At 47.8% G+C, this 12,091-nt stretch overlaps 1 protein-coding gene across 1 annotated transcript in view; it reads right to left on the reverse strand.

Moving 5' to 3' along the window:
- Positions 1-12,091, reverse strand: part of MED12L (mediator complex subunit 12L) — a 1,194,146-nt gene that overhangs the window by 1,108,344 nt on the left and 73,711 nt on the right. The window contains 3 exon segments of the mRNA XM_073579151.1: positions 4,613-4,727; positions 5,911-5,939; positions 10,266-10,406. Of these exon segments, the coding sequence (XP_073435252.1) occupies positions 4,613-4,727; positions 5,911-5,939; positions 10,266-10,406 (285 nt within the window).

Below are 12,091 nucleotides of genomic sequence, written 5' to 3' on the forward strand. Positions count from 1 at the left end.
TTAACAGTGGGGGAAAAAGTCTGGTTGCCCACCCGTAACATCAAACTTAAAATACCCTCTATGAAGTTGGGCCCAAAATTTATTGGCCCATACAAGATTGTAGAGGTGATCAACCTGGTGGCATACAGATTACAGTTGCCCACCTCCTTCAAAATATCTAACTTCTTCCACAGGCCCCTATTAAAACCTGTGGGGACAGTTAGAGAAGATCCCTCATCTGTGGCTCCACCAGTGTTGGTAGAGGGTCAACTGGAGTACGAGGTAGGGCGCATCATTGATTCACGGTGGGTGCGCCGGAGATTTCAGTACCTTATTCATTGGAAGGCATATTCCGTTGAGGATCGGTCATGGGTTCCGGCCAGTTCGGTGCACGCTGATCGACTGGTGCGGGCTTTTTATGCTAGATACCCTGAGAAACCTGGGTGTCCAGTGGCTCCCCGTTAAGAGGGGGGTACTGTCATGGTTAGGACATGGTTAATGTCCTGTTCTCACAGGGTTAACTTTTGCCGGCCTCTCTTTGGATCTGGAAGGGGTATTTATACTCACTCCAGACTAGGATTCCCTGTCAGCTATACTGTTAGTCTGGCTGTGTGTCTGACCCCCTTGGTGTGCGTGGATACTGCATTGCTTGTTTGATTCCCGTGTATGACCCAGTCTGTCCCCTCACTCAGTTCTCTGTCTCACGCTTTGGTATTTTTGTCTTCTCCGGTTCTGACCTCCTGGCTTGGCTATTGTTACTCCGTTACAGTTTGTCCCTATTGTACCATCCATTGACCGTTCTGGTTTTCTGATCTATTGCTACGTCCTGACTATTCGCTCTGTCTAACCTTTTGGTACTGTACTGCTTTCTCGTGCTTTGACCGGGCTTGATCTGGTTTTCGTCCCTGTCTATGCCCCTTGGTAACTTGTCCCGTAGTTACCTTTCTAGGAGTTTCCCTGCAGCTCCTAGCTCTGTGGAGCTTAGGTCACACCCCCAGCAGTCACGTGCTTCAGGTCCTGATAGTCTGAAGCACGCATCATCACCGCTGCTGCCCTGCTCCACAGGGATCTTTGAGCCCTGTTTTTGTACTCAGGACACGCGCACTGGCTCAGTGAGCAAGTGCAGTGCGGTGTTCCTGACACTGAACTGAATATCGACAGCCTTGTTGATGCTGGCAGTCAACAACTGCCCTCTTCTGCTCACAAATCCTTTCCAACATATACAGTGTAGAGTTCCAACACGTGGGGACATAACACACCAGTCGGTGAGCCGGAAGCTGCAAACGCTGCTGAAGCACGGCAAGGGAGGCTGAAGCTGTAGCTGACTTTCTAAAATGGGCAGACAAACGTCGTACTTTCACTAGTAGATCCGGCAGTTCCAGGTAGCTTTTGAGAAAACGTTGAACCACGAGGATAAGTACATGGGCCAGGCAAGTTATGTGTGTGAGTTCACCTTGCCTCAGAGCCGCCACCAGGTTCTGGCCATTGTTGCTGTAGGTTCAGCAGTGTCATCCAAATATCTGACTGCTCTTTCAGCGCTGTCCACAACTCTTGCGATTTGTCACCTATGCAGATTCCAGCTTCTGACTGATGTGTTCATTTCATTGATGGATGATGAAGAAGAGAAGGAGGAGGATGAGGAGGTGCAGGAGCTGTAGACTGTGGGGGCAACCCTGACTGACATAGGGCCCGAAATCCTCGGCGTGGGGAGGATTTGTTCCATTCCAAGGTCCGACTGGCTCCCGGCTTCCACTATTTTAACCCAGTGTGCCATCACTGAGATGTACCGTCCCTGCCCACAGGCACTTGTCCACGTGTCCATGGTTAGGTGGACTTTCCCAGTAACAGCATTGTTGAGGGCACAGGAAATGTTGTGGGACACATGCTGGTGTAATGCCGGTATAGCACAATGTGAGAAATAGTGGCGACTGAGGACCGAGTACCTTGGGAGGCCGCCGCCAGCAGGTTGCCGAAAGCTTCAATCTCGACGAGCCTAAAAGGCAACATTTCGAGCGCAAGCAGATGAGAAATGTGCAAATTAATTACTGTGGCCTGTGAGGCATTGGCTGGGTATTTCCGCTTGCGTTGCAATGACTGGGGGTATAGACAACTGAAGGCTAGACTGGGACAAGGACGTGGATCAGCTTGATGATGGTGCTGGTTGACTGTGGGCAACAACAGGTGCAGGGCCTGAGGCATCTCCACAGGCACAGTGAACAGGGGATTGGCTTGTATGCAAAACAGTGGAAGAAGCAGTGTTGTCACCTGCAGACAGTGTTCCTGGAGCCTGGGGTTTGGCCCACGAAGTTGGGTGCTTTGCTGCCATGTGCCTAATCATGCTGGTGGTAGTCAGTCTGATAGTTTTGCTACCCCTGCTGATGCGGGCATGGCAAGTGCTGCAAATGGCCTGTTTGGGGTTATCGGCAGAGTCTTTAAAAAATAACCAGACTCAGGAAGATTTAACAGTTGAAATGGCAACTTCCGTTAGGTTGGTGTTACGGGGAATACATACACGCCTTCTGTCTGCAACCACCACACTGCTTCCTGCCTGAATGGGTGATATGCCTCCTTCCCCATGTGTGCTGCTGTCCTCACTCTGCATGTCCTCCTGCCAAGTTGGGTCAGTCACTATGTCATCCATCACCTCGTCTTCCACATCCGCACCGTGTTCCTCCTCCTGACTTTCCGGCAATTGTGTCTCATCATCGTTCTCCTCTTGTGACCGTGGCTGCTCAAAGATTTGTCCATCACTACATGGAATATCATCTTGCCTCGCTTCAAGTGGACCGGGTGAGAGGCATGAATCTCCAAATGGAAAACTGAACAGCTCTTTGGAGTGTCCGAGTGTGGGATCAGTTGTCTCAGGACACTCGGCATGGTGGGAGGAAGGAGGATCAGGGTGAGTAATATCCGGTCCACACTGACTGCTACTCAGACTTGACCGTGTGGAAGACATGGTGGTGGTGGCTAAGTGACTGGAAGCATTATCCGCTATCCAACCAACAACCGTTTCACACTGCTCTGGCTTCAATATTGGTGTGGTGCGGTCCCCTAGAAACTGGGACAGGAAGGTCGAACGCAAAGATGTGGGTCTTTGCTGTGGCCCACTTTCAGCTTGGCCACGGCCTCGTCCTCTGCATGCACCATCAGCATCACGTCCACTTCCCCATCCCTTTCCCCTTGCCTTACCCATTTTAAATGGACTACTGAAATATTTGGAAAAGCTCAATACAAATGGATTTATTTGGAGAAAATATTATATGTGATAAGTATGCCTGCAAAGTGAAGATTTTTCCACCACAGATACTCCAGGCCTCAGCCTGAGATAATAGACTGAATTAATTTTTTTTTATGTTTTGTGTTATTTTTTGAAAACACAAAATAATGAGTAGAACAAGGCTAGCCGACAGAACTATGCAATGTATGCCTGCGGAGCAAAGATTTTTACACCACAGACACAGCAGGCCTCAGCCTGAGATAACAGACTGTAGTTTTTCATTTTTTGGATAAAAAAGACTGCTGGATATAACGAGAGTGACAGACTGCCAAAAAAGAGAAGTTAGGCCTAAAATGCCACAATTTTTGGCACATGTATGTATGAGGTGTGTCACAGATAGACCGCACTGTAAACTGTGGCCTGTTTTCTAAAATAATGAAACATAGTGCTGTATATAAGTACAGTTTCACCCAGGACACGAAAAGAAAACCGCCGTAAACTGGCAAAACTTTGAGCACACACAGATATGAGCGGCCACTGAGATACCACTACGGCAAATGTGTGCCCTGTATTTTTTTTTGGGGGGGGGAGCTAAATACTGCTGTATTTAACTACAGTGACAGCCAGGCTAAAAAAAGAAAACCACCGTAAACTGGCAAAACTTTGAGCACGCACAGATATGAGCTGGCACAGAGATACCACACCAAAAAATGTGTGGCCTGTATTCAAAATACACCTGGGGCTGGCTATATACGTCTAATATATCCTACAGGTAGCAGCAGCAGCACCATAACACAGGAAGGGAATGGACCCTCTTGATGTATGCAGTGATCTATATGCACACATACAGTGCCTGCAGGCCTTGCACTGATATATATGGAGCGACGTACACTACCTTGCCTACCTAACACTGGAACCTATATACTCCGGAATTAGTCCTTTGAAGGACTGTTGCTTTAGCTGGATGTGAGTAGTTTAGGATGGTAGACCTCACACTAACCAATATATCCCCAATTCTGACCCTATCAAGGCAGTAGCTCTCCTTACACTATCTACTCCCGGAGCTGAATCCGCCGAGCATGGCAGCGCCCAGTCTCTTATACCCCTGATGATGCTGTGCGGCCAGCCAATTACTGCACGTTTCATTGCCTAGCAGACAATCCCTGCAGCGTGATTGGGTTTCTAAAGTCCGCCAAAAATGCTGTGTGGAGACCCTAGTTCCCGACGAGTAATGCCGGAAATGCTCGGTGCTCGCCGAGTTCACCAAATACCGTGATACTCGGGCGAGTAATGAATCATGGTGAGCACGTTCACGTCATCACTAATTACTACATTTTTGGTAAATTAGAATAAGATTCTTTTTCACTGTAAAACCAAATAGCAGATAAAAATAAAGGTTTCTTCGAAATGTTTTACATATCTGCAGAACAAGGGATAATAAGATTTTCAGAAGCTCATCATCCAGCAGGTGGCCTTTTTCCAACATTTCCAGCATCTATGTTAAGTATTCATGCCTTTCCAGCAAACCTTCCTACAAAAAAAACAGCAAAAAACTAACCACAACTGCGAAGTTCATTTCCAGTTGTGCAGTGCCCCCTTTTGGTAATCTTTTGTAATAATTTGCTGCAAATGTCAAGCAATTATTATAGACTCTCAATGCTGAAACTGCAAGCTCTATTCACAAGAATACTGGAATCAATAAACCTTCATTAGTCATCGTCTTACAAGTGGTTTGGTCCCGTTTAGTTGCCCTGTATAGTTCTGGTTGGTATTTAAGCGTTAAAGGTTGGTGGGGTCTATAAGGGCAGTGATATTAGTCAGGGGTCAGCACACCTTGACTGAGCCGGGTTGTTGAGGGTTGAAATGTTTATTTGGAAAGTAACTAGCTTGAAAAATGTGCACAGGTAAGCACAGTACTTGTGGGTCAGCTTCCTCATCATGCTGCAGATGTTACTGCAGAATGCCAAAGACTAAGACACTGGTGCTGGGCGGAAGTAAGCACTCATAGAGCCAAAGATACAGGGGGCCTTTTACTGTAGACTGGGTGCCAGATGGGGTTTTATTGTAGCCTGAGTGTTAAAGAGAAGGTGCCATAAAAAAAGTCAACAGTTGAAAAAAATGTATTAATATTTGAATTTTTTATCATTTGTTTTTAATGAAGTAAAGTATGAAAATAATTAAATAATGTTTCATACTTCCACCTTTAAACACTAGGGGGAGCAGCTGCTGAAATTTGCCATGAAAACCTAGTGTACAATTAGCTCAGTTTATGACTGCAGTAAATGTGGGCGGGGTCTGCTCGCGCGCGCGCGTGTGTGTGTGACATCAGTCTACTCGACCCTTTCTTGGTATTTACAACAGGAGAAGATGAAGTTTAGGATCCCAGTCAGAATTCTGGCTTAGCTTTGATACATCAGGCCTAGTGGCCCTGACTCAACAAACAGCTTTCACCTTAGATTCTGATGTATAACGGTTTCAAATAATGCAAAATTTGTGGCAACATTGCTTTTTAAAAAAAAATGAGCGAGGTGGGGGTATGGCTGTAAATTCTTCACAATTGGTGCCTCAAAACTTGCCTAAATTACAACAGAAATGTAGTGACTGGAGTACAGCTTGCGGCATTGCACAGAAGTTGTGCATTCTGCATTAAGACTGGTATATAAAATCCCAGTAGAAGGTAAAAATGATGGTAATGTAATTTTCATTACACCAACCTGAAACATGTAAAATGCCAATTTCTCATGACCGCATATGGCGACTTCAGTTTTACCTTCTCCTCGATACCTCACCGCCTCCTATCATCCCCCTCTTTCCCTTCTCCTGAGAATAAGACACGGTACAATTTAAATTCTTTGGATAATTTTGGCCACAGCGGCCAATTTTATTAACAAACATTAACAATAAACATTAAATAATTCAAAATTATGAGGGGAGGGTTCTTGGAGCTAGAAAGATCTGGCTATAAACTTATTTCCACCATGTTACCCCCAGCCGTCCAGCCCAGCTCGAGGGCACCGTAACTCCCCTTCTGGGAGACCAACCACCATAGCTCCCGAGGTAAAACCCCGTCCAGAGCCCATACCCAAAAGCCAGATCCCCCATACCATTTTAAACTGTCGGGAATGTTACTTCCGAATCCTTCCCCGACCAATCACCGTCAACTCCAAGAACCCCACCCCCCGCCAACCACGAACAGCCCTGACCACCTCAGGCTCGTGAGTGCCCCAAAACCACCAAGGCCCTCTCGATCCCCTCCTGTATTGACAGTGCCCATAAATCAATACCAATAGAATTTAAATGAACCCCATCGGCCAACCAAAAATTACCGGCACCCGTCTCCAATTCAAAGTGACGAACACTAATGCCCCCATTCCTGGACACAAACGCCGACACCGCGCGATTCAATTTCACCCTTGCCCTGTTAATCCCTTTCAACGATCTCGCTTGCCTCCACCTCTGTCTGGGTACCACATCTGACCATACCGTCACCACGTTCGGGAACGATGTCCACAACCTCAAAAAATCGGAACGTATGTCCCTAATTAGTTCTCTCACCGGCCTGACCCCTAAATCATTGCCCCCCACATGGAAAACAATAATGTCGGGGGTTCTATCCAAGCGAGCGGACTTGGTTAACTCCAGGAGCACCCTGCTCCATACCATTCCTCGGAAACCCAACCAACGGACCAGCACCTGCTCCCTCCCAAAGCCCAATTGCCTACCATCTGGCCTCGCGTCGGCTCGTAGCGCACCCCAATAAACGTAAGAGTGTCCGAATATCCAGGCAAGAAAGGGGGCGCCACCTGAAAAAACAACAGAATATAGAAAAAACACATCCAGGACATGCAAACCACACAGCTAACGCCGAACATACAGTAAATACCGATCCGACTGCCACCTGCCAATTCTCCTAATCGCATCAGCCCCCAACCCAAGGCTGTCCGCTTCGGTCGCAGCACCAATTCTAAATGAATGAGACCCATACATGTCCTGGGGAAGGCCCAACTCTGCCAATCCCTTCTTCAAAACCGCAATGAACTGGAACCGAGACAAATAGGTGCCGTCCGCATGGCACAAGAGAGGACCCGTCCTACCCGCCCATACGCCCCAATACGCTTCCAAACAGCCACGAGGGCACATTAATGCCCCATCAACTCGCCCCAAAACTACCCGTCTGCCCCTACCCTGTTGATCAGTTTTTGAACGCCGAATCCAAAAAACAATGCCCCCCGCCCAAAATTCCACATCTTCTGCCAACACCCCTCCCGCCGAAACCCTGCTGCCTGACACCACCTCGCCAATGCGCATTGCCCCAAAAAAGGCCAAAGAAAAAGCCATCCGAAACAGGGCCAACTCAAAAACTGACGTGCAAATACCCCCAAGGACTCTGCCTAAGCCTTCCAACGTACTAAACGAAATAGGCCTTCGTTTGTCGCCGGCTTTGTTACCCCTACGAAACCCTTTTAACGCCTGACTCACTAAGAAGCTCTTCGTAACGTCCCCCACCCCTTGCAACTTGAAACCGAAAGCTAAACCAGCTACAAACTTGTTTACCTTAGCAGCAGACCAACCGCAGTCAGCTGCCTTCCCAATTAAAAACAATACCGCCAACATCCTATCCTCATCACTTTCGACCCCACCCCACTCTGCCAACCAACTCTGCCATACTCGCCACGAAGAATCGTAGGCCGACCATGTCTGCTGCGATAAGGATTCCCGAATCAGTCTTCCTGCTCTTCCGTAATCACCTTCCACAGAAAGGAAGGGCATTCCACGCCCGTGGCATCCGCTCCTGGCGCCAATTCTCGAAAACGGCCCCACTGAAAACGAGACAAAGAGTCTGCTATTGAATTCGTAACCCTGGGCACATGCACTGCAGAAATCCCTGCGTTCAAATCCAGACAGCGAAGAACCAAAACCCTAACCAATCTAACTACGGGGGGAGAGGAGGCCGACAAACTGTTAATGACCGCTACAACACTCGCGTTGTCGCAATGAAAGCGCACTCTCCTATTTTCGAACATGGGACCCCACACCAAAACAGCTACCACGATAGGAAACAGCTCCAATAGTGCCAAGTTTTTGGTAAGGCCCAACAACTTCCACGCCTGAGGCCACCGCCCCACACTCCACCTTCCCTTACAGTAGGCGCCGTAACCAGAGCCGCCTGCTGCATCCGTAAATATTTCAAAATCAAAATTGCTCAATGTCTCCTCTTGTATCAGCGACCGCCCATTGTAATTCCGCAAAAACTGCTGCCACACCATCAAATCGTCCCTATGCTCCTTCGTCAAGCGAACGTAATGGTGCGGAGCCTTCACTCCCGCCGTCGCGCTAGCCAAACGACGAGAAAAAATTCGACCCATAGGCATGATCCTGCAGGCAAAGTTCAATCTCCCCAATAGGGATTGTAATTCCTTGAGGGTCACTTTGCGCAACTTCGAAATCCTGTCCACCTCCTGTTTCAACAATGCCAACTTGTCCTCTGGTAACCGACACTCCATCCTCTCCGAATCGACAACTATGCCCAAAAAACTTATAACGGCCTTAGGGCCTTCCGTCTTCTCAGATGCCAGCGGCACCCCAAAATGCTCCGCCACCCAAACCATGCCTGCCAACGCGTTCCTACACAACGGCGAATCCGGGGGGCCAATAAAAAGAAAATCATCCAGATAATGAATGATCGACTGCATTCCCGTAACATCCCTTACCACCCACTCCAGGAAAGTGCTAAACGTCTCAAACAAGGCACAAGAAATTGCGCAACCCATCGGCAAACACCTATCGAGGTAGAAATTCCCCCTCCAAAAACATCCCAGCAGCAGGATACTATCTGCATGAACCGGTAGCAACCGAAAAGCGGACTCAATGTCTGTCTTTGCCAACAAAGCCCCTGACCCATAACGTCGCACCCACTTAACCGCCGTATCAAAAGAGGTATACTCCACAGAACACAACTCCCTATCGATACCATCATTAACTGACAAGCCTTTTGGATAAGACAAATGCTGAATCAAACGAAACTTATTCGGCTCCCTCTTAGGCACAACCCCCAACGGGGAAACAATCACGCCCGCAACAGGAGCCGTGGGGAACGGACCGGCCATCCTGCCCAAATCCACTTCCTTTTTCAACTTCTCATCTACTACCTCCGCATGCAGTATTGCCGACCGCAAATTTTTAACAGAAAAAGGAACCACATGGCCAGGAGGCGGAATCCTGAAACCGTCAACAAAACCATTCAAAAGCACGCTGGCCTCTGCCCGAGCCGGGTACCTACTTAGAAAGGGGGCCATCTCTTGAACCCTCACCGGGCTCTCCCCCTTGACCGGCACCCACATTTGGCTTTCCTTTCCCTTTCTTAAAACATTTGGAAGCGCCGTGTGAGCTACCGTTGTAGTGGGAGCACACATGCTTGAATTTGCACCTCCGGTCCTTCTGCTGCCTGAGGGCCTGCCGCGGCCTTCACACTCCCCTCTGCTGCTGCGCGACTCTTCGGCTCCTGCCCGCGACGTCACTTCCGGTCCGGCCTGCTGGTCCTGTCCTGCTCCTCCATGCTTGCCGCCCGTGCTGACCGGCCGGCTGGGCGGATTCCTGCCGGGACGGGCGCGGGGAGGGGATGCAGCCCCATCAGTCGCGCCGCCCGCAGGGTCCCTAGAGGGGCTCCGCAGCCGCCGCCTGCTGCGGGCTGACACCTCCGGTGACAGCCTTTCGGGGGGACGGGTCCTCCTTCCACGCCGGCTGGTTCCTTGCTCCGCAGCGCTGAGGAGAGAGGAAAGCTGGGACTGAAGCCATCCTCCCCTCCTGGACCTGGCCACATCCTGCAGCCTGGCGAAAAGTTGCTGCTCGTCGTCCATCGATTCAGGTACTTCTCTCCTCTGCTCCTGGCTGGTGAGTGCGGTTTTTCCCGCACTTTTTCCCTAATACAGGCTGTCCCCACCTTAAACCCCTCCCCCGGCCCCGTCCCGGCCAACCATTTCAAACTGGCACAACACCAGTTCAAAACTTCCCGCCCATAGCAGTCATGGGGGGCTTCCCCTAGGCTGTGCCCTTCCCCAGCCCCCTTCTTTATATTCCCACTGCTTTAAGGCCTGTTCCATGTCTTTTGTTTCCGCCAAGGGATTGTTGCATTGGCTGGAGTTTGCGTGATAGAAATCAGCGATCTTCACCAATTGATCTCGGAGATATTTTGTTAATATCTGGGTCCATTCTGCAAAAAGGCATTAAATGAAAAGTGTAAGACCATCCGACATGTGGCTATGCAGGGTGTCTGTACCATTTTGGAGCCAACTGCTTGCTCTACATCCTAATTCTAAGTGAGAAAAAAAATGTTTAACACAGCAATAAGGTTCATTAGTAGTTAGCACAAGATACAATTGCCCTTTCACACAGCAGCCTATTACTGAGCTTGCGCCATCTATACTGGAAGAGCCACCAAGCTCAGTGATTGGCTGCAGCACTGTAAACGCAACATCACCACTGCAGCTTGTACAGAATCAATGGGGCAGCGGCCGAGATACAGTGCTAGACCAGGGGAGAGGGAGTGCCAAGTGAGTTTGTAATTTTTGGTCATGGCAAAGACCAATTTACAGAAAGTTGCAAGGGAAAACTTCTTTGATGATGTTTATGAGTTTGTATTGCAGTTAATAGGGGCAGGCTCTGTTATGCTGCATGGACCCAATCTACTCTTGTCTGAATCTATACAGGTCTGTCAAAATGTATTTGTCGTTACAAATCATACCTTATTGTTCCAGGAATTAGGAAACCAAACCAGAGTCTCCGCATACAGTACTGTTAGGTCTTGTGCACAACACTGTTCTTTCAGTCCGAGTGCTACCTGTCAAAAAAATGGATCGCACTCGGACCAATGTTATTCAATAGGGCCGTGCAATTTTTTTTAATGACCACATCAAGTATGAAAAAAAATCACAGCATGCGCTAGTTTCTTCTTTAAATTAGATGAGACTCACACAATCAAGTCTGTGGGTGCGAGAAAAACAAAATCGGATGCCATACAATACAATATGCCATAATATACAGTATAGCATCTGATTTTTATAGATACCGTACATTACAATTCTGTAACATAGGAAACTGTAAATAATCTTGTAAATGATTAATATCTGCTGCTTTAAGAAAAAAAGAAGATTGTGCACAAATGATAAATGAGAAAAAAATATATCCCACTTTTCTGAATGAAATTGTCTACAATTTTTTTATGTTAGCCTATCCTAATGTCCTAATGCTGGTTCTGTGTGAGTGTTATCCAAGGGTTAACGCTACTCCTAGGAGACAGTGACAGTCAAGCCTGACATGCCAATGTGAGCAGACTTTTGCTCCTCTGGGCAATATGCAAATTGTCTCTTGAGAGAGGAAGAGGACTAGAACTCTAGCGCCAACTATTGGAAGTAGCAATACTAAAAGTGAATATGGAGTCTCTAAAGAGCCTTGTCACATGACTCTGGATAAAAACCTTTTATCCTGAGTCATGTGACAAGGCTCGTTACAGAGTCGATATTAACTTGTAGGATTGCTACTTACAATAGTTGGCGCTAGACACAGCCTGTATGCATAGGGCAATACCATGTGAATGCCATTTATATATCTGAGGCAAATCAGCAGTAAAATTCACCAATGTGACATGCAGATTGTTCTGCGAATATTAAAAGGGGAAATCCACAATGACCGAGCTATGGATTTGCTACAAGAGATTAATACAACCTAGGTATATTTTTAAGACCACTAGTATGAGCTTTTTATTAAGCATCTGTCAAAATTATAGATTTCTTGTTTATGGATGTAATTATCTTTCATTTATGTGTTCTTTAGTTTCGACAAAAAGCTGAGTGTATGTATGTATCAAGCCACACCCACTCCACATAGCCCCGCCCACTC

This window comes from Dendrobates tinctorius, unplaced genomic scaffold, assembly GCF_039654945.1.
Source record: "Dendrobates tinctorius isolate UK_male_01 unplaced genomic scaffold, ASM3965494v1 ptg000060l, whole genome shotgun sequence".
NCBI lineage: Eukaryota > Metazoa > Chordata > Amphibia > Anura > Dendrobatidae > Dendrobates > Dendrobates tinctorius.